Genomic DNA, 26,701 nt, shown 5'->3' on the forward strand with positions numbered 1-26,701 from the left:
CCTTGCCAAAGGTGTTTGGTGTCCCACTGCTCCTTCTGCGACTCCATCCTGTCCCTGTACCTCATTTTTGCATCCTTCACCACCCTTCGCAGTCTGTAGGACTCTACTTTGTAGTCATCCATTTTGCCGGATGCCAGGCCGGAGTTGTAAGCAGCGGTGCGAGCATTCAAGGCAACGCAAATGGACCTGTCCACCCAGAGTTTTTGATTAGGAAAGATGCTAACGCTTACCGTGGGGACGATGTTATCGGCTATTATTGCAATGAAATCTGTGACCGCTTCCGCGAACTCACTGACATCTCTGGAACTTGCTTGGAACATATTCCAGTCGACATCGCTCAGTGCATCTCGCAGTATGGCCTCTGAATGGTCAGACCACCGCTTTACGTCCCTCGTTACTGCCGCTTCCGGTACTGTCTATTGTTTATACTCTGGCAGCAGGAAAATAGCAGCGTGGTCAGATTTCTCAAAAGGAGGGAGAGAAACGGCCTTGTAGCCTTTCCTGAATGGTGTGTAGCAGTGGTCCGAAGTTCTTACCCCCCTGGTGGCACACGTGATGTGTTGGCAGAAGTTAGGCTTGACCTTTTTGAGATTTGCCTTATTAAAATCTCCAGCCACCACCATAACCGCATCAGGGTTCTTGCTTTGGTGTCGACATAGCACATCGTGTGGGGCCGTTAGTGCCACGTCAGTGTCCGCATGTGGTGGTATGTAGACAGCTGTGATGATCACTGAGCTGAACTCCCGAGGAAGGTAGAATGGACGGCATGAGATAGTCAGATGCTCTAGAGCCGGCGAGCAGGAACAGGAAAGTGTCTTAATATTCTTAGGGTTGCACCAGTTATTCTTGGTCATGAAGCTAACACTTCCACGGGGTAATTGTTGGTCGGCGCAGACTCGGTGGGCCGAAAGGGCCAGTTTCCATGCTGTATCGCTAAATTCTAAAGTCTAAAGATGTAGAAAAAAGTCTTCTAGATAATGATGAAACCGTACAATAGGCTGCTCCAGACACTGGGTCATTGAATATATTCAAGGTTGGGATTTTCTGTCTACTGGGAAGTCAGGGGTTATAAGGAACAGACAGGAAAGTAAGGCAAGGCCAAGATCAGATCAGTCATGATCTTACTGAATGAGGTTTCAGGTTAACTCATGGCCTACTGTTCCTATTGTTTGTGTTTTAATGTTCTTAAAATTTTCCATTCCATTCTATTGTAGAAATCTATCTATCTGGCAAGTAAGTAATTACATTCAAATATAAATATAAATATAATAATAATAATAATAATAATAATAATAATAATAATAATAATACTTTATTCAGGGGAAATGCAGATGTCCTTGCAGCATACAAATAAAAATACAACATAACATTAAAAAATAAATTTAACATTAAAACATAAAAGCATCCCACCACGATGGTTCCCACTGTGGGGGAAGGCACAAAGTCCAGTCCCCATCCTCTTGTCCACCCATGGTCGGGCCTATTGAGGCCTCCACAGCCGCCGCTACGGCGGCCCGATGTTCCAGGCCCTCTCGCCGTGTGATGGTGCTCCAAAGTCGAGAGAACCCTCTCAGCGGCTTGGGATGGCTGGAACGGCCGCTTCCTTACCGGAGGCCGCGGCTTCCGAAGCCAACAGGCCGCGCTGGACGGAGCCCCACCACTGGCAATCTCAGCGAAAGATCCCAGGCTCCCGATGTCAAGTTCAGCGCCGCCGCCCGCGGCTGCCGCTCCACAGACCGCAGCTCCGCGATGTTCAATCGGCATCCCAGCATACTGGAGTTCCAGCGCTGTGACCCGGGCAAGGCATCGCAGGCTCCATGATAGCGCTCCAGCGCTGTGTCCCGCCACCGAGGCCGAGGTTCTGGCCAGGTCAGGAAACGCCTCGGGTCAGGAAACGCCGCTCCAGGCCCCGCTGGTAGGCCGCGAGGACGGGTCGAAGGTGCTGCTCGGAGGAAAGCCGCCTCTCCGACCAGGTAGGGACTTGAAAAGCAGTTCCCCCCTTCCCCCCACCCCCCACACATAAAAAGATTAGACCGCCAACTAACACACTTTTAACGTACTAAATTTTTTTTTTAAATGAGTTAAAAAAACGGACAGCTGCAGGACTGGCAGCCGTACAGGACGGCGTCCCCTACCCTCAATATTCCAAGTGTTTGAGAAATAGGAATGTTTTGGAATTACAACACATACAGATCATCCTTTAGCTGTTTACCCTTTATTTCATTACTTACATTTCCCTATCTTGTTCCATGGACCTTCGTATAATTGAAGAGGGACAGCTGCATGGAGCTAGATAAATATTAAGGAATCCACTTTTTATTAATTGGGTTGTATTTATGTTATTATCTATTTATATGAGCTTTCAATGTTTACCTTACAAAATTGTTTACATTTACAGACATATTTCAGAAACTTGTACCTGGATTTCAGAATATTTCATAGGTGGAACTTGTCCTGACCCTCAGAGCCGTATTTAAAGGTAAACTGAATAGGATTAGATTGTGGTGCATCATAAAAGACATATTTAATCATATCCCTTTAGTAATGTCGGTGCTTCAGTCATTTCCCTCTAAACTACTTTATGTTCATGGCTGTTGGCAAAAAAGTATTTGATTTTGACAATCTTCTTTGTTGCTCATAAACCAAAGATAGCCTAAGCTCATAATTGGTACGTCTCCTGTACAATGCTTCTAAATGCTCGAAGACTGGGTAGCCACTACTGAATGTGGCTGTGGTGATAACAACTGATTTATTTGGTCTATGGACATTACAAATACATAAAGACATGAAATTGCAGCTAAATAGAAAGGACGACCATATCGCCAGCCTTAACGGTTTCTTTGGCCTTGTTGTGCTTTGACATTTTGATTTTGCTTATACTTTATTCCATATAGAAAATCCAGTGTTTATAAGCATGATAAACAATTGACAAGTCCTGAAAAGGAACTGCTAACAGCCAAGCTAATACAATCACAAACAAGTTGATGCAGGTAGCCTGTGAAGTGACTTTTCTTTCACTGTGTTGCATCTGCTTGTTTTATACCCTGATATGGGCATATTCCAACTAGCTTGCTGGCCTCAAAGTACCAGGAGGTTCATTTGCTTTCATATTTGGAACTCGTAAAGCCACTGTGGAATATATATGGATAGGCCCATCTTTTTTAATGATAATAGAAACATAGAAACATAGAAAATAGGTGCAGGAGTAGGCCATTTGGCCCTTCGAGCCTGCACCGCCATTCAATATGATCATGGCTGATCATCCAACTCAGTATCCTGTACCTGCTTTCTCTCCATGCCCCCTGATCCCTTTAGCCACAAGGGCCACATCAAACTCCATCTTAAATATAGCCAATGAATCATAATGTACCATGTTGTGTACTACTTTAAAAAGTTGTATTTTTATTTTCAATTGCCACCTCCCTCCCCTCAAATCCACCTCCTGGCATGGCTATCTTTGGAAGAACTATTTCTTTATGCAATCCAACTCCTTGCGTTGCTCAATCTTCACAATACATTCACCAATAGATGTATATGATTACTTATCTCATGTTTTCATTAAATATAGAAATGGTCTGAAGATGACTGTTACATTGATTTAAAGAAAATAGGCATCTGATTAAAAAAACAGGTGCATTTCCTTAGCAGGTGAAAGTAAAAGTCTTTTAAATTACATTATCTCATACCCATATCCCACATCATCAGAGAATAATTAAGAGTTTTCAAATGCAGTACTGTATATTTCTAGTGGAGAATTTTATATTCTTCCAAGGTTCTTGCTGGCCCTGACAAATTCCCCGCTGACAATGCATTTATAAGCTCCTCATGGAGCCATAAATATTGTGAGACAGACAATTAAATTTGTTTAAAAACATTCAGCATTCCCAATGTTAAACTATCGCCTGATTTAATATCAACTTTATATTTCATTGTTCTGACATTTTGCCAAATGCTGTCTCTGAATGTCATTATTTAATATTACTTACGTATATGTACATGTCTATATATATATATATATATAGCAAATCACAGAGATTTTATTAAAAGACAGCAAACTATAGGAATTATTTGACTTTCATATAATTAACAACATTAGCTTTTCAAAATCATTGCTTCACCTGAAATATTTCAAAGCCCAAGGATTCTCTTTAAGTTTTATATAATTGGGGAAAAAAAGACAATTAGTTTATTCCTTGCAAATTGCATTTTATGTAAACAACATGATTGTCACAGAATTACTGTTCAAGAGTTTCAATGTACAAACAGTGCAAATTTGCACAAAATGTTTCTCCAACGTCTTTCAGAACAAATTACATTTTTGAGCCACTGACCATGTCTTTCGGTCTATTAAATCGAAAATTGGATAGAATCGTGAAGGATTGAGTTTCTTCAGCATAACCTGTACTGCTAGTTATGAAAGCAACAGGAAAATACTTGTTTAAACCTTATATACCAGACTTTATATTTGTTGATGATATTCTCTTTTCTAATCTAGAGAACACATTTTATATCCTCTAACAAATGTTCGACGGCTGGGGTGGTGCTACTGAATGCCATTGTGGTAATAGTAACTGATTTATTTGTCTGAGTTGTAGACATCACAAACAATAAAGATTTGGAATCACACAATATAGAAAGGCTGAGCCTCCCACCAACCTCTGGCCTTGTCATGGTGTTGTCTTTTTAATTTTGCACATATTCTGTCTGACATGGACCATCTGTCCTACATGTATCTAAGATAAACACATTGGCAAGGTTTGAGAAGGAGCTGCTGAAGCTTGAATACATCAAGAAGGTCAATAGGCTCTCATTTTGGTCAATTCAGGTAATCTCCAAGGTGACTTTTATTTTACTGGGGTGAATCTGTGCATGTTATTTTCAGGTACAAACATATTTCACCAAGCTGATTGGCCTTTCGTATCCAAGAGGCCAGCAAACAATAGAAATGGTTTCATCACCTCAGGTAATCTCTCAACCATACTGTCCATTTCTATCTTCTTCCCAAAATTCACAAACAGGACTGCCCTGACAGGCCTGTTGTTTCTGACGGTGACTGCTCCACTAAACTCATCTCCAAATACCTTGATTCTATCTTGTCCCCCCTTATCCATATTCTTCTGACCTACACCTGAGACAGCTGACATGTTCTTAAGCACTTCAATAACTTTCAACTCCTATGCCCCATTGCCCTATCTTTACCATAGTTTCTAGTTCCTTAATACCTCCATTCCCCACCAGGAAGGTCTCAAGGCCAGTCTAGTTCATCTTTGAAGAGAGACCCAATCAGTTCCCCTTCTAACATTTGCCACCACCTGGCGGAACTTGTCCTCACCCTCAACAACTTCCCCTTTGACTCCTCTCACTTTCATCAAGTCAAAGGTGTACCCAAGGGCACACGCGTGGGCCTCAGCTATGCCTGCGTTTTTGTTGGTTCCTAACATAATTGGCACCATCCTACAATTCTTTTTCTGCAAGATCACCAACTGCATCGGGATCTACCTCCTGCATCCATGCAGAACCCATTGATTTCATCAACTTTACCACTAATGTCCACCCTGCCCTCAAATATACAGACTATCTCAGACACCTCTCTCCCCTTGCTTGGTCTCTCTGTCTCACTCACAGTGTACAGACTCCTGTCTGATATCTACTATAATCCCACTGACTCCCACCTCCTGCTACTCTGCCCCTTGCAAGAATGCCACACCTTAGTCTCCATTTCTCTGTCTTTGCTGCATCTGTTCCCAAGATGAGGCTTTCCATTTCAGGAGATCTGAGGTCCACCTTCTTTAGCAAAAGTGGTTTCCTCCTGCTGTTGTATCTCATTTGCGTCCCGCAGCTCTGCTCTTGGCCTCCCTTCTCAAGATGGATAGAGTTCCCCAGGTCCTTACTTTTCAACCCACCAAGCTCCACATCCAACACATCATTCTGCAACATTTCCACCAACTTTAATGTGATTCCACAGTCAGCCCTTTCTCCCTTTTCTGCATTCCATAGAGACCGCTCACACAGCAACTCATTCACCCATTCCCAACCAAACTGCAGATGCTGGTTTACATCGAGATAGACACAATATGCTGAAATAACTCATTTCAAGTAACCCTTGCATTCTTTCTCTTTCCGTCCCTCCCTCACCCTAGACATCCTGCTAGTTTCACTGTTCATATGGCTTTGTTATCACCTCTTCCATAGCCAACAATGGACCATTGTGGGCTCCTCCTTTCCTGGGTCATCAGTGCCGGCTCTGATTTATTCTATAAAGTTGTCATACCGCTAGTTTCCCTCTCCCGTGACTCGCAGTCTGAAAAAGGGTCTTGATCCGACATGTCACCTATTCCTTTTTGCCAGAGATGCCGCCTGACCCGCAGAGTTACTCGAACATTTTGTATCTATCTTTTGAGATATGTTGCTAGACTATCACATACCTGAGCTCAAACATTTCCTCTAACCTGTTGGTTTTTCTGTTACTGTAGAGCATGGCCTGAATGATCGGCATAGCCTGAGCTCTCACAGGGCTAATATATACAATAATGTAAAAGTGATGGAGGAATTATGATAAATGATTAACCTGGAACAATTCAACAAAGGATATATGGTTTAACTTCCATGGTAGAAACAATCTTCTGGAGACAATGGTTAAATCTGATATAATAAAGTTAATAAGAGTTTAATATGACCAAAGAAAATAAATATTCACCCATATTAACACAAAATAATGACCAGTCCCTACCACCCGTTCCAGTGCATGACAAGCAGCATGTAAGCATTCAGAGTTTATCAGCATCAAAATCTCTCATTGAATCCTGGTGAAACCCAGCCCTTGGGACCAAAATGTAACCAGGCCTTAGCTCAGTCAATCCCCACTGAAGGTATCAGGTTGCCATTTGCTTCATAGCTACCAAGGAACATTTTAATATATAATGTGGTCATACTGTATGACAAAATGTCTTCTTGAAATGGTGAAACATGTTTTTCTATGAAGGCTATCAATTTATTCTCCTTACTTAAGTTAAAAATGTCATTCCCACTGGCGGACGAAGGATGCCGTAGCTATTGACCTTTGCTCTGTGAGGTGTGATTTGATGTTCCTATAGAGTGGAGTTCAACCAATTGAACTTTAGCAATTCAAACTTTTTTTTGCCTTTTCACTGTTTTAGCTGTCTCCATTTTATGGTGGTGAGGTCTTGGCTCCACGATATTCTTACAAATTCCAGGGATCAAGCAGGATTTGTGCTGCTTTCTGTAGCACAATTCAAGCATCCATCCATGGCAAACCTTGGTGAAATCTTGCTTCAGACCCTGTTTTGTGACTGTTTAGCACCTGTTGATGCTGGGCTGCTCTGCGTAACTTTACAACTTTGAAGAGTTCTCTTAAAAAAACATTGTTCTCATTGTTCTTTAAAAAATCTAGTGGTGGGAGCATAATGATGAATGCCTTTTCATACAGACATAGGTTAATGATGAAAAAATGAGGCATTATCCTTTCCCACAGTTGAAATGGAGGGAGTGGAAAGATAGGATAAATCCTACCTGTGATGTTCCAGCCTACCCTCCAGTTACACACCATGAAGGCAGTGAGAGGAGATAGGTCAGGAGGTGAATGCCCATAGACAACCTGTGATGGCCACAAAACATGCTACACAAGGTTGAAATGACCTCACATGGATTGTCAAGGTCAATAGCTGCTATGTCTTCTTCTCACCTAGAGCTTCTGGAGCCCTAGAGCCGGCTTGGTGTATAGACCTCATTCCTCATTAACTAACAATCACAGGACTCAGACTTAACGTCCAGACGCTCCACCTCATCTCACACTGCCGCAAGCATCCTCCCCATATCTCATAGCTTGCAAACACTCCTGTTGGTCCAGCACCTTGTGCGCACTGACACCCTGGCATATCTTGCAGGCAAGCTGATACATACTTAAAGATCCAAGGGCTGTTCTTCTGTGTTGAATCTGAGGAATTCATTGCCACAGATGGCTGTGGACCTCAGGTCAATGGATATTTTTAAGGCAGAGATTGTTAGATTCTTGATTAGCATGGGTGACAGGGGTTATGGGGAGAAGGCAGGAGAATGGGGTTGAGAGGGAAAGATATATCAGCCATAATTGAATGGTGGAGTAGACTTGATGGGCCAAATGGCCTAATTCTGCTCCTAGCACTTTTGAACTTATGAACATAAACAAATTACCAATGCAATGAAAAGTTAAAATCAAAAAATTATTGACTAAACAGCTATTTTTTGTATATAAGCTATTAATTTTATTTTGGCATCAGGATAATTCATGCTGTGTGCCTTTTTGCCTTCAGCACTGGTTATCTCATTTGTTTCTATTTTGGTCATATAGGGTTGCGATATAATTGGAATACAAGATAATACAGTATTTCAGTTCTTCATGTGGCTCAGTTCAGTGTGCCAGTGTCCATAGATTATATATTATTTCCAAATCTTCTGAATCTCCTGCATTTAAGATATGCATATTGCTTCAAGAATTAGCTGACAACCATTTCTCAGCCCAGGGGTCAATTGAACTTGGTGATGTGTAGAAGTTTGTTTTGGGTTGGACATTTCCAGGAGCTCCCCAGCTGACAGAATATACAACTCATTCCTCACATGGCTGACAGTTTCAAGTGTTAGCCTTTGCATGGACTCACATTTGTAATGATGTGAACCCTATGTTAGAATTCTCAGCTGAGCTGAAGAAGTCCTATTACTCAAGCTGAGCAAACAGGGGACAGGGAAGGCAAAAAAACTGAGGAGGGGAATTAGAAATGATCTTTTTATAGAAACTGTATGGCATTATTACTACTGATACAACAACATTCAAAATCTTTATAGATATAGTTCCCTTCAAAATAATGGCAAAGAATATATATTTTTTATCTTATGACTTGGGAATGGATTTCATCTATATACACTCAGAGAGTGGTAGCGGTGTGGAATGAGCTTCCAGTGGAAGTGGTGTCGGCAGGTTCGTTGGTATCATTTAAAACTAAATTGGATAGGCATATGGATGAGAAGGGAATGGAGGGTTATGGTATGAGTGCAGGCAGGTAGGACTAAAGGAAAAAAAGTTGTTCGGCACGGACATGTAGGGCCGAGATGGCCTGTTTCCGTGCTGTAATTGTTATATGGTTATATGGTTATATTTGCCACGCTGAAGTATCTCTGGTTTCACTTCAACTCCCTAAAAATAAAATCATAAAATTGCACACAAAGATATTAGAAAGAGTGAAGACACAAGGAACTGCAGATTCTGGATTCTTGAACAAAACCCAAAGTGCTGGAGGAACTCAACGGGTCAGGTAGCATTCATTGAGGGAATGAATAATGTTTTGGGTTGGGGCCCTTCTTCATTGTATCTTTTGATTGTGGGAGGAGAACGCTGGGAAAGAGAACTAGGGACAGGGCAAGGATTGGCAAGTGATAGACAGATACAGGTGAAGGGGGTTTGATTGGCAGATGGGTAGAGTAAGTGACAAAGGTTAGAGGCGAAAAGGAGACAAAAGGGTGTCAGATAAGGAGAGAGGTAGAGTGAAAGGTATTGCCAAGGGAGGGATATAGGTGGAAGAGCAGTGGGTAGGAAAGATGGGGGATGTGAGGGAAATGACTATGCAAAGGAGGGGAATGGAGCAGGGTGACTGCGTGTGTGAGAATTGGTGATAGAAATGGGTGTGCACCAGTATGGGGAGTGGGAGGGGGCACAGGAAAGAGAGATGAGGTTGGGAGGAGGTTATATGAAATTGGAGAATTCAATGTTAAGCTATAAGCTACCCAAGTGGAATATGAGGTACTGTCCCTCCAGTTTGCATGTGGCCTCACCCTGGCAGTGAAGGTGGCCCAGGACAGAAAGTTAAGGGAATGGGAAGAGGTGTGAAATGGTCCGCAACCAGGAGATCCAGCAGGCCTTTCTAGACAGAGTACAAGTGTTTGGTTTGTCTACGCTTGATCTTGCCAATGCAAAAGAGGCCACATCAGGATTACTGAATGCTGTTGAGGAGGTTGAAGAGGTGCATGTGAACCTTTGTATCACATGGTATGGTGTCTGGGGTTTACACAAAGGAGGAAAGGAACCTGGTCCAATTGCACACTGTTGTGGCTAACACTTTGCCACATATTAACCACAGAAGGCTGTCACCTCCTAAAGCACACTCCCCATGGCTGTCAACTGGGAACAACAAACATTACGGCTCCCATGAAGGAGAAAGGGCTACAGAGGCAGATGAGAGAGTGCCCAGGTTTCTGGGCAGATGTTCATGCACATGAAATACAATGCTGGGACAGAGGTTTGATGAGGACATGAAACCTGGCACTGGCTGAAGGTGGTAAAAGTTGTTACCTCCAGGAGTGAGAAGCCCTGCATCATAACGCTGCGGATGTTTAATGATCTCACACACAAAGCACACACGCGCACACTGTCATACACTGTTAATCACGCGCACCTGCACTTCCCACACATGCTAACTTCTCCAACATTAGCTCCCACTCATTGCCATTGTATCTCTTCATCCGCAGGTAAAAGCCACGCCACCTAATTAGAATAATGAGCAGGTTACTTAATGCCCTTCACCTCCTTCATTTAGCTTAAGAATATGGTGAGGAAAAGCATGTGGGGTTTATAACTGTCCATTGATGCAATGGCTAAAATGAACCCCAGTTACAATTTCATGAGGAATTTTTCATTGCAGAATGATTTAGGATTTAATTTAGGAGTGGCTTGAGATGCCAGTCCCTCAATGCATCTCCCTTATCCATTTAACATCAGTTTGCAATGCTCTTAACTTGTGTGGCTACAATGCTGATTAGCCATCAATGATGTTGAGCAGTAGGTTAAAGGGTTCAAGATGTTTAGATCGCAGAGTGAGGTGATCTGAGAAAAGCTGTTATAACTTTCGTAAGTAAGGGAAAATAGAGATTTCACAGCAAGCCATTCATGTCACAAAGTCAGGGACTTGGTCATTGAAGAGTCACATTTAACGCAAAGGACCTGCAGATCAGAGTGAGAGAGGCTTGTTTGCCTCATGCCAGGCTACAGACGCAGTGGCACATCAGTCCACTGCTTGATATCTAATGCCTGTTGCAGTTAGTTGCGTTTATATGAAGCCTGGCCCACCTCTGGGCACTGTTGTTCCAGAGGATTTGGAAGTAAGCCAAATTGACAAAGACTCTGTTGGCATCAGAAATTCAGGATTTTACTTCGGAGTCACGTGAGTGACTACGTGAAGAAGGCCGTCCAGGCGCACGCGCGTCATCTCGTCAGACGCATTGCGCTGCTACCGCGGTAGGAGGTGCGGAACCTCCGAGCGATGAGTGAAAGAAAACCTGAACGTAAGTATTTTTACTTTCACATTCAGGCTGCTTTTCTCCGGGGAGACTGCGTGCAGAGACAGGCAAGTCTTAATTTATAGAGAAAGGTGGGAGGAATAAGGGAAAGCGCACTGCAGTAAGCACTCAAGAAGACAAAATGTCTGAGAGTGGCGGGCGCCCGACTAAAAAGTCGACGGTAGAGAAACCAAGTACTTCTCAACTGGAATTCCTCATGGGTAAAATGATTTATGAAGGCAAACTCCAGAAGGAATATAAAAAACGCGGGCTTAAAGAGCCACCGCATGGAACACCCAGGAGAGGTTCTGGGAAACATTGGCACAGCGACCGAAATGCCTGATGATGAAGATGAATATGTATGTTGGGCAAGCACGGAGCCAGCAACAGAAATGTCTGAAAGACAATACAGACGTTGGTCTACAGGAGACCCAGAATATGGAGCAGCTCCCAAAAGTGGGCTGCCAGTATACAGCTCAATGGAAGAGCTTGAGATACCCCAAAGAGGGTCAAAAAAGCGTAGGCCTATCAGAGATCCATCGCATGAAATACCTGATGACGAAATGCCAGGTGAAACCCATTATGAGGAGGAATATCCAGAATACTCTGACAATGAATCATTTGAGGACCCCACATGAAAAAGAAAAGGAGCAGGGCTGGCCCAAACGTTCTATGGTCCCAGACACAAGGGACAACCTCTACCAGAGGATATAGCAGAAAGTATAAATTACCTGCTTTCCCATCATTTGGAAGAACCAACAATGGGTGAAATTGTGAACAAATATGAAATCCCGCAGAATTGCGCTCTGCCAGTAGTCCCATCTGTCAACAGTGAAGTGTGGAGTTATATGGGCACTGCAGTACGCGCTCAAGAAATGAGGTTACAGCGGGTACTAAGATTAATGGGGTCAAGCATTACGGAATTTGCCAGAGACCTGGAAGAAGGAAATGTGACAACGTCACAACAGGATGTTATGGGGATGATGTGTAATGCACATTTTGAAATAAACTGTATTCGTAAAACTGCGATAAGACCTAACATACATCCTAAGTTTGCAGGGCTCTGTAAACCATCTAATATACAATTGCCATACTTACTCTTTGGAGAAGAGCTTGCCAAAAAACTGAAGGTTCTCAACGAAGAATCAAAAACGATCGGGATGATGAAACCACCGATGTTTGGCAGCACAGCAAGAAGGCAATATTCATACCGAAGGGGGGCTGGAACTGGTGAAGGAACAAGTCGCTCGTACCCGCATACACGATATTGGCGTATGACCCCAGGACGTGGAGGACATGGTAATCCCACAAGGGGCAAGGTACAAAAAGTGACACCAGCAAACCCTGAGGTGGGTGGTTCTGGTTCTGAGAGAAACATATCAGGTGTGTCCTACAAATTGGGGGAAGGTTACAATTCTTCCTAAAAGAATGGCAACAAATAACATCTGATGCTTATATACTGTGCAGTATAATGGGGTTTAGAATTGAATTCTACCAAAATGAAAATCCCCCTACTCAACATATTCCAAGACGAATACATTCTTTCTCTAAAGAAGAGATTAGAATCATTCGTAGAACTTGACATATTGAGTAAAAAAAGGGGTATTTGAGAAAACAACTTATCAAAACCATCAAATCAAATATCTAGTATTTTCTCTAGACCTAAAAAGGATGGTGGCTGTAGAATCATTTTGGACCTTACAAGTCTCAACCCTTTTGTACAGTATAAACATTTCAAAATGGAGACATTTACTAATGCTTTGCAATTAATTTCAACAGAATGCTATATGGCAAGCATGGATCTGCAAGATGCATATTACTCTGTGGCCGTGCATGTTAAAGATCGTAGATATTTGAAATTTGTCTGGATTAATCAATTATGGCATTCAAAGCCACAAGGTACAAAATTTACATGTACAGGTTCAGATTGACAACACTACGGCAGTGGCATATGTCAATCATATGGGTGGAATCAAGTCAGAAGCATGTGACAGATTGGCAAACATGATCTGGCACTGGTGCATTAAGAGAGACATTTGGCTTTCTGCAATTTACCTACCAGGTAAATTCAACATAATTGCAGACACTAGGTCACGCAATTTTACTGACAATACAGAATGGATGTTAAATCGTGACATTTTCCATAAGATTGTGAGAAATTGACTTGTTTGCATCCAGATTGAACCACCAGTTACCTCAATGTGTTTTGTGGGAACAAGACCCAGGTGCAACAGGGGTGGATGCGTTTACGTTAAATTGGGGTGGAATGTTTTTATATGCATTTCCTCCCTTTTGTCTGATCAGTAAGTGTCTACAGAAGATCAAACAAGATAATGCTTCAGAATTGTTGGTGGTTCCAGACTGGCCCACACAACCATGGTATCCACTAATGTTAAAAATGATGACACAACCTAAAATGCATGTCTCAAGACAAGAAAACCTACTCGTGCACCCTGTAACTGATGATTTTCATCCTTTACTTGATCTTATTGATTTGCAGATTCTAAAAAGGCCATATGTTGGAAGAAGACTATCAGATCGCACTATGGATGTAATTACAGGATCCTGGAGGGATAGTACCCAGAAGCAGTACATTTCTTACATTAAGAAATGGGAGCAGTTTTGTTCAACACAAAATATTTCTTACCACACTGCAGACACTTCAGACGTTGTAGAATTCTTGTCAACATTACATTTTGACGCTAATTTAAGTTATAGTGTGATCAACACTGCAAGGAGTGCCCTCTCGTCATACTTATCGAGACCATCTGAACAACAGGTTCTAGGATCACACCCTTTGATTTGTTGATACATGAAGCGCATCTTTAATGCTAAACCTCCCAGACCGAGATATATGGAAATCTGGAAAGTGAGGGATGTACTAACACTGCTTAGGGATTGGAGTCCCATCTCAAATTTGTCGTTAGACAAAATCACTATGAAAGTAGTCATGTTAATGGCTTTAGTCTCAGCCCAAAGAGTACAAACATCACACAAGTTAAGGGTAGACAGAATGGGAATGACAACAGAGGAAATTACATTCTATGTCTATGACCTGCTAAAATAGAGCAGACCAGGAGTCTCGGGGTGTAAATTGTTTTTTTCAGCATATCCTTCAGATCAAAGACTATGTGTAGTTACATATTTGAAACACTACATTGAGACCACCAAGCACCTTAGAGGTGTAGAATCCACGTTATTTATCAGCCATAAAAAAACACACAAAAAAGTGACAACACAAACAATTTCCAGATGGCTGAAGAAGGTGCTATTGGATTCAGGAATTGATACTGACAAATTTAAATCTCATTCCACCAGGGCGGCGGCAACATCGGCGGCCAATGATTTGGACGTTCCAATAGACCATATCCTTGCGGCCGCAGGATGGGCAAGTGATTAAAAGGGGACACATAATGTTTATCATAAAATAAACCATTAACTGATTAAACAAATGTTATGGTTGCATGTTATTGACTGTTTTTCACTCATAGAGTCAATCCAAATGCAGTGATACGCCAGAATAGAATCTACGGCCTGCAATCACAGAAGCTTTAAAATCTTCACGTAGTCACTCACGTGACTCCGAAGTAAAATAGTAAGATTAAATGAGAACTTACCAGTTTGATGTTTGATCTTTATTTTATGAGGAGTTACGTTGAGGAACTACGTGCCCTCCGCTCCCACCCTAATAAAGATCAAAGGTAAGTTAAGTTTGTATCACGTAGCTTACTATTATGCTTCGGTATATATCATCTGTGATTTCACACCGCTGCTTTGAAGATTGACGCGCGTGCGCCTGGACAGCCTTCTTCACGTAGTCCCTCAACGTAACTCATCATAAAATAAAGATCAAACTTCAAACTGGTAAGTTCTCATTTAATCTTACTATTATTTGATGTGTTCAGTTCAGATGGACAAAATTAGAAGATGTTGAGCAAGTCTGCCTATACTTTGTCCCCAAAAAATGAGACAATTCTAATTGGAAAAAAGCATCTCTGCTCAGCGCTCAGCAACAGTTCGTTTCCCATTATCCGTGCCTCAGTAAAACAGATGGCTAATTTGCTTTGACTTATGGGCACTTTTGTTTTGTGTACTTATAGGCTACAAAAATTAGAGTAAAAACGCCTAACCACAGGCAGTAGTGTTGGGAGAATATTTCCTTATTTGTCTTGCCTGGAACTATACCAGCAGTTTTCTAATGAATTACACTTAATAACATAGTTTAACTTGTTACCTTTATTTAAGTGACTCATTCAATATTAATGTCCACATGTTCAGCCACATAGATCTAAAACCAGTAACCACACTCTGGGTGTTTATCATGTCATGCACTGCAATAAAGTTCGGAAAACAGCTGAGTAAAATCAAGGGAACCGCACACAGTTTACAAGTAGACAAACAATATACAAACAGCTTTGACTGTCTCCATATGTCCGTATATTTAACACAGTTCCACAAATCATGTGGTATAGGAGTTGTCTTTAAAACAAGACAAAAATGTTCAAGAGCTATAAATTGTTCCATAGAGCACCACGTGGAACATGGGTGGTGGGGTGGACCACAGGAGATATAGTTTGTGGAGAACCACAGGGGATATGGTGGACCACAGTGGATATGTGTGATGGGGGAATCACAGGGAATCACAGGGAATATGGAAGACCACAGAATATGGGTGATGAAGGACCACAGAGGACGTATAGTGGAGGACCACAGGGAATATGGGTGATACATGTCTACCTTCTCCTTTTCAAACAAATATATGTTGGCACTATCTCCCTCCCTTGTCCCCCACTTTAAATCATGGGCAGTTTTGATTTGCCTCTGGCAGCATCACCAATTGCAGTGCCACAATTTAGGTACTAATTAAATCCCAACGCTCACATTTTAAACCTTTCTTGCAATGGATATATTGATAGATGATTTTACTTCTGATGCATTATTTCACTTACTTTTTTATTCTGTGAATCTAATGGCCATTACAGAGGACAACTTCCAGATCTCAGTCCCGCAAATCCTTTGTTTGGTGAATCTACCACCAACTTAGTTGGATGATCAGCCATGATCATGTTGAATGGCGGTGCAGGCTCGAAGGGCCGAATGGCCTACTCCTGCACCTGTTTTCTATGTTTCTATGTTAACTATCTTGTAAAGAACCCTTCACTGTGAGATTGCTCAGCATGAAATTATTGCAGAACATGCTGGCCACACTGGGCCGGTCAGGCAGCATCAGACAACAGAGAAACAGAGTGAATACTAAACCGCTGACCTATCATCAGAATTGTGAAAAAAACTTCAATAAGTTTGTGTTCACAATGACAAGACAGTTAAAGAAAAGGACAAAAGGAGGGTCAGTGCTCAATTGGAAGGCAGGGTATAAATTGCAAAAAAGATGTTTGGGCAAGGCAAAACAAGGGAACATAAACTGGGTCTTGAGTGGTGTAAATTAAAATCACATTATCATTGGCCTGGATAGTCAAACATACAGAAAACCTGAGGAACATGGATAGGTGACATTTCGGATCGGGCCAATCAGTCACAGTCTTGAGACAACAAGACCAGGAAACTGAAATTGCTGAAGTGGCAAAGGACGATGGAAATCCCTGTGCTGTAGGCATGGTGATTGAATGGTGAGAAAAATACTCACAACAGGAAAAAATGTGTTCTGTGGAAAATTACTAACTAAAAAGTATTTATTAATAATGCAAATGTAAAACTTCCCCGTAATAATGTTTTACTTTCAATCAATTGTGAATTAAACAAGTGGAGTAAACACTGCTGCAAATAGGAATCAATAGTTATAGGAGGCCAATGTTTCTGGAGGTGCTATTCCTTTTTCAAATGGAACTGGAGCACAGCAAGTGCAATGAATGACTAAAAAGCTCACAACACCATATGAAAATCAGCAAAGCTTGACATGAGCTTAAAACGCCAGTGACAGAATTGAATTTCATCACACTGAATTCCTGCACTGAATCAATAACAAAATACATAACCAAAGAAGAAATATTTTGTAAAGATTGTATGATAAATTTGTTAAGGTTTATCTGTTATGAATGTAAAAACAATAAATTCAACCGTTCCATAACAAAATTGCTTCAGTATCATTTAAAAATTCTTGTGCTTGATTCAAATTATGATAAACTACAACTGAGCAAAATGCTAATAACTTCAGTGGCAAAGTGATTAACCAAGAGGTGAAAGTATATGTAAATTGTTTAAAGTGTTAAGTCAGTTGAACCCCAGGTTTATTCACTTATCTGAAGTTCAGTATTTATTTTAGGATAAATCACATTTCACAGCTGTAGAAACTGACAAATTTAAAAAAAAATCAGATTTTCCTTTGTGGATGGAGTACATGATGCTGCTTAATCCTGTATCCAGCATGGACAAATACAAACTGGCTGCATGGTAACAAGGAAATCTATCCAGTCAACGACTGAAACTTCCCTTCAGCAAGTTGAAGGAACTTCCACATCATTGTGCATTGCTATTGAGAGCCCCTTCTCTTGAGTTCATCTTCCTCATCCTCCCTTCTCCACACATTCTGAGGAGGTGTCAAACCGATTCACTTAAATCAAAGCAAAACTGTTTCAATACAACATTGGCAAGATTCTGCGTGGGATCGATCTCTAGTTTATACTATCTACAACTAGGTTACTGATCATTTGGAGGTCCCTAGGCAATTTGACAAACTTATTATTGTGTTTTTGAACATTTAAAATAGTTTTGTGAGGAGAACTTGAGATTTGCCAGCTGAGAATCACGCTGTGTAACCATTGGTGTCAATCCAGGATTGCTAGCTGACTATAACTTTTGTTCCCAGTTAACATATTGACATGTCTGATGTTTTATGTAGATTTACCACACTACTTTGACCCACATCCTCATGAAACGGACATATCAGAGAGAGCCACCTGTATAGTATCAAACCATCACACAAACCAACCTCCGTTCCATTGACTTCATCTACACTTCACGCTGCCTCGGCAAGCCCATCAGCATAATCAAGGATGAGTTTCAACCTCCTCTTCTCCTTTCTCCCATCAGGCAAGAGGTGCTGAAGTTTGAAAATGCACACCTCCTGATTCAGGGACAGTTTCTTCCCAGCTGTTATCAGGCAAGTAAACTGTCCTCTCAACAGCTAGAGTACAGTCTTGACCTCCGATCTACCTTATTGGAGACCTTTGAATTACCATTGGTCAGACATTATTAAACTTCAATGTTATATTTTGCACTATATGCTATAGTCTTTATCCTCTGTCCGTACACGGCGGACGGTTTGATTCTATTCATGTATAATATTGTTTTTGACGGGATAGCATGGGTCGCAACCACAAGGGCAGATTCAGTGTTGCATCTGAAAGGAACAGAAAGTCAGAAGAATAAAAGGATAGAAGGTCATTTTCAGCGGAGTAACTGAAAGCAGGGACAAAAGAGCAGGACTTTTGTCAGCCAACACTTAATGAGGGCAGACTCTGTTTTGCACCTAAATGCAGCTAACATTCTGGAGTGACTGCTCCGTGTGGGTGTGTAAAAAGGAAGGTAGATACCATTTGAGCAGTCTGTTGGGAGTGGCCACTTTGGGTGTGGCTGCGTAGTGAAGTGCTTTGTGGAGGGTAAGTGTGAGCCTTTGGCTCAAGAGGCTTCGTGCAGTGCAAGTGTGAGGTTTTGGCTCGAGAGGCTTCACCGAAGAGGGTAACGGCAGAATAAGGTATCGTTTGTGTTTTCTTTCTTTCATAAATCTTCCTTGGTCTAGTGCTCAGGCAATGCTACGCTCCTCCTGCATCATCTGGGAAGTCAAGGAAAGTTTTTGGTGCCCCTGAGCTCTACACCAACTGCAGCTCCTTACAGATGAACAGGAGTTACAGTGAAGTGCTCACACCTAGGGTACCGGCAGAAAGTAGATGGGTGACCACCGGGAAATGGAATAAGCAGAAAGTGTGGGAATCCCCTGAGGCCATTCCCCTCAACATTGGTATGGATTTTGTTAGGGGGCTTTTGGTACATTGATAAATTGTACATTGGTATAGAAGTTGGGACGTTATGTTACAATTGTACAACATGTTGGTGAGGCTGCATTCTGAGTATTATTTCAGTTTTGGTCACCCTGCTATAGGAAGAATGTCATTAAGATGGCAAAAGTGCAGAGAAGATTTATAAGGATGGTAGGACTTTATTCCTTATAGTGCAAGAGGCTGAGGACTAATCTTATAGTGAGGTATTACAAGAGGAATAGATCGGGTGAATGCACAGAATTTTACCCAAGGTAGGAAAATCAAGAACCAGAGGACATATGTTCAAGGTGGGAGGGGCAAGATTTCATAGGAACAAACTGCCAGTGGAAATAATCGAGCCAAGGACTATAACAACATTTGAAAGACACTGGTAAAGTTACATGGATAGGAACGATTTAGAGGGATGTGGGTCAAACACAGGCAAATGTGTCTAACTTAAATGGGGCAACTTGATTGACATGGACAAATTGGAATGTAGGAGCTGTTTCCGTGCTGTATGACTCTATGACCCTATGCGATGAAGCCTGATCTCATTGAAATATCAACAGATTCTGAATGGGATTCACAGAGAGACAGATTCTTTAAACTGGAGAATCTAGAATAAAGGGGCAAAGTATGAGATTGGCCAAGGAGGGCAGGCAGGGTTGGGGAGAGATTTATTTGCTCATGACTTGCTAATCTACTTCAAAGGGACAATAATGCTCACTCAAAGTGTGTACTTTGGGAAGAGTGATTTTGGGATGCACCAAGGAACTGAGAAAATATGGGGTTAGAAAGGGATAATTAAATAATTATCTATGAGATTGTTGAAAGACAGAGCAAGCTTGAATAACCAGACAACTGGCTCTATTATTTATTTTTAACAGACAGTTACAGTATTGTGCACTGTTAGTAGAAGCCTCTTAGCATCAACAAAAAGCTTCCATATTGTTCCAGAGCCCAAATTCCTTTACGGCAAAAATAAGTTGTCTGGATATTTGGAATGTCCCGAACCCTTATATGAATGAGTGCTGAGGTTGTGGCAGCGGATTAGATACCTGGTGAAAAGACAAACACACTTGAGAATGGGGGTGGGTGCGGGAGGGAGGGTGAAGGAGGCAAGTATTACACAAGATCTCATCTGAATTCTAAGCAGAAATCTGCTTAGCGGAGATCATTCCATCAATCTCTGTTCTAACACGATATTCTATTTTACTTCGGAGTCACGTGAGTGACTACGTGAAGACCCCGCCAGCACGCGTGCGCGACATTGCGTCTCACGCAGTGCAACAGTGACAGGCGGGGGTGGAGCACTCCCGCGGGAAAAATTCAAACGGACCTACACAGGTAAGGAAAAATTGAAGTTGTATTCTTCCCCCTTGCTGTGCTTTATGTTGGACAAGGGGAAGAAAAAATCGACCTGGACCGCAGGCTGCCACGGGGAACCAGGCAGTTCCCGGCAGCCGACAACCAGAGACGTCCAGCGACTCCAGGAACGCAGGCTGCCGCAGGGAGCCAGGTAGATCCCAGCAGCCGACACCACGGACGCCCAGCAGTTCCAGGACCGCAGGCTGCGGGGAACCAGGTAGGTTCCGGCAACCGACAGCCGGGTACGACCGGCGCAGGCTGAGCCCAGCACCACGAGCTGTATACCTGGAAACAACACAGCGGGCTGCAGGCAGGCAGGAGTCGGTACAGCCGATAGACTCGGGGAGTCCGGCCAGAAGGACGCACTGCCCAAGGGCAGTGAAAGTGACCGTTGGCATGGTTACTAAGGTCCACTTGCCGACTCCAAGCTGAATCCAGCGCCATGAGTCATACAGCTCAAAGCAACGCAGCAGACAGGAGGCAAAGCCGAGCAGGATTCAGCCCGGCCGATCATACTCATCTGAGTCCGGCCGAAGGGGCGCGCTGCCCGAGTGCAGCAGAGGTCCGCCCGTGACTTGCTCCAGGAGATGGAGCAAGCTCACTATGGGAGTCTTCGCACTCCCACAACAGCATCTTATCGAGGGCTGTAAAACAATGCATCTCCCTCGATAGAGGAATGCATTGTGGACCAGGGCTGGGCTGGTCCGGAAGAAGGGGACGTGGCTGAAGAAAACGGCAGTGTGCAGGGGGTGCAGAATCCTAAGGAGCTACTGGGAGTGATCACCAAAATTACAGATCAACGAAAAGTATCATTACAGACCAGGCTGGCGGCCAGCATCGACTACCTGTACTTACATCTTCTGCAGGAACAGGCAACAAAATTACGCAGAAGTATAAGCCTCCTGTGAACTTCACTTCATTTTAAAAATGCCTGCAGCAAACAATGCGATCTGAGGTACAGTGGGACTGGCACAAAAACCCAGGAGGTCAAACTACAAAAGATCTCAAAACTTCTGACAACATTGGTTGCTCGCCCAGACAATGGTACAGAGAAAAGCTCAACAAAGAGATTAAAACCGTCGGGCACATAACAGCATCATCAGCAACGACAGCACCCCTATGCAACCACCAGCAGGTATCAACACCAGGACGCTGGTGAAAGCATGAGGGCCGCGCAGCACCACGAAGGTCCTTTCAGGCCCAGAGCGACCCTCATGGAAAACGTGCCAACCCCGCACTCCGGCGCCTCTTCCACAGAAGAGGCAGAAATTGAAGAAAGGGACGTACCACCGGCAACCAGGTAAGTAGGTGGATCTGGTTCCTTCCAGAACATAACGGTGTATGACCTGTACTAACAGGGGGAATATTACACTTGTTTTGGGAGTCATGGAGGGATCATTGTTGATACCTAAAATTTAACTGGATGAGGCAACTATGGCAGGGCATAGCGTTGCCTAATGGTCTAACTTCAGCCCCAAGACTTTTCACCAAGATATTAAAACGGGCCTTGGCAATATTAGAAACAAAAACATATTGTCATGGCATATCTTGATGACATATCAATTGTGGGGAAACAATCTTGATCTAGCTAAATCAGCAGTTTTAGCTACCAAACATAGGGTGAAACTCTGGGGTCATCTCCATCCAGATAAATCTAAGTCAACTGCATCCACAACTGGACTTTCTGGGATTTACAATTAACGTTATCCATATGTCTGTAACATTGCCAAAGAGTAAAGCAGACTTGGATAAACCTACAAAATAATTAATTACTAAAAACACTGGTGTTGGGTGCGTTTTATGGTCTAAAAGCCTACTGCTAACAATGCACCATCTGCATGTCCGCCTACAAAGTGATAATATCACAGTGGTGGCATATATTAATCATATGGGAGAAAAGATCGATACCATGTGTCAATCTGGCCAATATATTTGACTATGGTGTGTTAACATACATATTTGACTATCAGCAAATTTACCTACCAGGTAAGCTCAATACTGAGCCACATACCAGGTCATGAAAATTCAATGACAGCATCGAATGGCTGTTGGACCACAAAAAAGTTGCTGATATTACCAAAAGAGGGACACCAGATATCGATCCATTTGCATCTAGACCCAATCACCAGTTACCAACATATGTCGCTTGGGAACCACACTTGGGGCAGCAGCAATGGACGTTACTCACTTAATACGGAATAATTGTTTACAATGTTTTTCCCTCCTGCCTCATCAGTCGGATCCTAAGCAAAAACACATATGGACTCAACATCAAGTGTCTTGAAAGTACCTGATTGGCCTACAGAGCCATGGATCCCTGTGGTCTCGGACATAGTCTCTGAACCATAGTCCACCATGCTAGATCCGGGCTGGCGGACAGGACCATGAGCTTGATCACGGCGGCCTATCAAGAATCAACAAGGGCTGGTGTAGCGTATAATACAGCAACAACCACCAATGTCCTGGGAATTCCTATCCAGCCTTCATGTAGATGAAGGACTGAGCTGCAGTACTATAATTATGCCGGAGTGCCCTGCCAGCTTGCTGGTGGCAGGCGCCACGACAACTCTCCATGGGATCTCACCCTCTCGTTGTCAAACTTATGAGGATTATTTCAACACCAACCCTCCTAGAGGGAAGTACTCCCAGATATGGGACGTCAGTGTTGTACAAAATTGCTAGGGGCACCAGCAATATCCCCGGCCCTGGGGGGGGGGGGTATTGACATTTAAAAACAGTATGCTGATAGTACTGGTCTCAGTTCTAGGGGTCCAATTTCTACATAAACTGAGACTGGGATAAATGATGGCATCTCCAGAAAAGATAACTTCGCATATTAGAGCTTGTTAAACAAGATAGACCATGATCATCAGGACAAAATTTGGAATTCCAGATATACCCAACTGACACCCGCCTATGTGTAATGACACACCTTCTATTATACCTTAAAACTATTAAAACTTAAGAGGAAGTAAATTAGCACTATGGGCAGCCATAAACAGCCTAATGGCCGAGTATCAGCACTAACCATCGCTAGATGGCTCAGACAGGCTTGGGAGCTGCTAGGGTGGATACTGACATCTTAATTTTCTATCCACATGGGCAACAGCAACACTGGCAGCTAGCGACAAGGAAGTGCCTATGAACCATATAATGGCAACAGCAGGATGGTCAAGAGAAAGACCTTCCAATTCTTTATAATAAGCCAATAACCAAACCTGCGGTATTGCAGAATCAAGTTTGAGCCCTAGGGAGGATTATTTTGTTAAAATAAATTGTTATTGCCTGAATTGGATGCATGTCTGAATACAATAACATACTTCCTCCCTTGAATTAGCAATGTTACAAAATTTTGAGATTTAAAAAATCAAGTCTGCAATTTATCCCATCAGATAAAGCATAACAATAAGTTTAATTTGACACCTAATTTACTTTCATATCTCAAGTAATAAAAAAGTTATGGCCATTTTCATACTCGGAAATTAGCATCTTGTTCCCTATTGATTTACTATGGACATAACAAAAAAGCTGTGATCGTGTGCAGTCAAAAGCCCATAACCTTCTTAAAAATTAAGAGAACTGAATGAAATTTTCAGTTATCATAGATTGAACCATTCTGAAACAAATATAAAATAATCTTGCTTGGAGGACCTGAAATTAAAGCATATAATTAGTTAGTTATCCAATTGTAGCTAATTTCAAACTTCAATTACCGAACTAAACATCTATCCATTTCTTAATAAATGATTAACATTTTTAAATAGCCCAAGTGTCCAAATAATATTCACAAATAATTCACAATAAAACATGATTTTTAAATCTCATTTACATCAATTTATAGGCCAATTGGAAGGAATTTAGTGTTCATTTGCTGTAAATTAAAGTCAATTTAAATCGGCTTTCTAGTGGGTTCCTGTGAACGCGCTGGTTTAGAACGTTCACATTGCGCTGGATTTGTGCCCTCAAGTGCCCAGAAAAATATTGCGGGATATAAAGAGCCCAAAATGAACTACTCGCTATAGAAAACTTTATATACAGGGTTCTTAAGAAGCCCCATTTAATGTAAAAATAAGGTACATACCTTTAATTGTTTGCTTTATAAAACCCTGGGGCTGCGAGAGGTTGCGGAGTGAGAGAGTGATTTTTAAACTACTATAAATATTATACAAGGCCATAAAAACTAATAATACCTTTTGCGACGGGGTCTTTCAGCGATTTTCCATTAATGATTTACTAGGCTGAACATTTTCGATTGGAACAGCCTAGTAAAAATCGCGTTTTAAACCCGCCCCCTCTAAACAGGGCCAAAATCACACACAAGGGGTGGGGCAGATGCTCAGCCACGATTCAGGTACGCTTTGTAACATACCTACTTGAATGACTTCGGCAGTGAGTGAAGCATGGACTGTTCCACGGCTTGAAATCACAGAGCTTTAAAATCTTCACATATTCACTCACGTGACTCCGAAGTAAAATAGTAAGATTAAACGAGAACTTACCAGTTTGAAGTTTGATCTGTATTTTATGAGGAGTTACGATGAGGGATTACATGCCCTCCGCTCCCGCCCTCAATTATAAAGGTCAACTGGCATCTTAGTTCTCCTTGTCTTTACTATGTTTACTTCAATTACTATTTTCTGTGATTCCACACCGCTGTTTTGAAGAATGTCGCGCACGCGTGCTGGCGGGGTCTTCACGTAATCCCTCATCGTAACTCCTCATAAAATAAAGATCAAACTTCAAACTGGTAAGTTCTCATTTAATCTTACTATTCTCTCCTAAGAGGATACAAGTAATGGTATATCAAGTGGGTTGCTTCCTCCAAATGAAACCAGCCCCCTCTGCACATGGGTCACACTTTCTTTGCTACACACAGACCAATGTGGCAGCAGTAATGTCAAGTGCATATTGCGTGACAATTCATACTTTAAGCCTGCTTCAAGAGCCGTGCAATCAAAACGGTTTTGTAAAAAATGGACAGTATCATTCAATCCAATATTGCTTAAAAAGTCTATGCTAGCCATGGAATCCTACGGCTATTTTACTAAAAGCAGACTTACCAGTTGAGCAGATTGCTCATGCGTCTGCTGGGGCTCTGATGTCAACTACAGCCAGGTGCTTATGAGGTCTACACCATACATTTGAGGAGTTTGCCCTGATGGCAGTACTCGTAAAATGACTAACTCGTCAGTGCAGCTGTTACAATGCAGGGCATCAGACACATAAACAGTAAACACCACAGATAAATAAAGCCTGCACTTGCCGTTAATACACGTGCTGTTTCAGTGAAAGTCTACCGACAACACAGACCTTTTTGGCAAAACAGGTAGCAATGAGCTATCTCCAGCTGTATCTGCCATGAAGATAAGATATTCCTTTTCTTCGCCTCTTCCTTTCATCTTCACTTCAATGCGGCTTGTTGATGGCGTAGAGTGACAGGAGTCAAGTTTACACTGATCTTCAGGTGTCTCCTGTTTTACTAATCCAGTAGGCAGGGTTACGTTACATATTGTGAGGTCACTGGTCACCATGGGAATAAAGCTGCAGAATGGAAGAGAATTCAGAACCAACCTTTGCAAAAATCCCTTCCTTCCCGTTGTTCTGTGCAGTCTCTGCATATATTGAAACCTGCTTTCATTTCTACAAGGTATGTTCAGTTTAGAACAAGGGGGTGGGATGTGGTGTAGGATACCAGACTGGGAATTTCCTCTGGATATAGAAACTTCAATAAGTGCTGCAGTGTGCTTATCATATATCATTTAGTATTCATTCTAAGTAGGGTTGTGTACATTCTTTCTTCTCCAACACTGCTTTTGTAGCTAGAACTGTCTACAATAAAACTTCTGTAAAATGAAAAGCAAAAGTGTAAGGTATGTCTTATTTTATCTCATTGTAATTGATAAATATAAGATGACTTCCAATAAAACAAGTTCCAGAGGTGGAATTCTGCATTTCACACTTATTGAGCAGATTTTATTATGAACATCAACACTCCTCATTCACTTAAAAATAATGAT

At 42.2% G+C, this 26,701-nt stretch overlaps 1 protein-coding gene across 8 annotated transcripts in view; it reads right to left on the reverse strand.

Moving 5' to 3' along the window:
• LOC129701640 (uncharacterized) overlaps positions 1–26,494 on the reverse strand; it is a 40,865-nt gene extending 14,371 nt beyond the window's left edge. For 3 of the 8 annotated variants that reach the window (XM_055642963.1, XM_055642964.1, XM_055642962.1), the window contains exon 1: positions 25,995–26,494. In XM_055642963.1, coding sequence (XP_055498938.1) covers positions 25,995–26,443 — 449 coding nt within the window. In that variant the 5' untranslated portion in view covers positions 26,444–26,494. The other 5 variants (XR_008724232.1, XR_008724231.1, XR_008724229.1 and 2 more) reach the window with 3 other exon arrangements.
• Positions 26,495–26,701: the final 207 nt, after the last annotated feature.

Source organism: Leucoraja erinacea, chromosome 11 (genome assembly GCF_028641065.1).
Source record: "Leucoraja erinacea ecotype New England chromosome 11, Leri_hhj_1, whole genome shotgun sequence".
NCBI lineage: Eukaryota > Metazoa > Chordata > Chondrichthyes > Rajiformes > Rajidae > Leucoraja > Leucoraja erinaceus.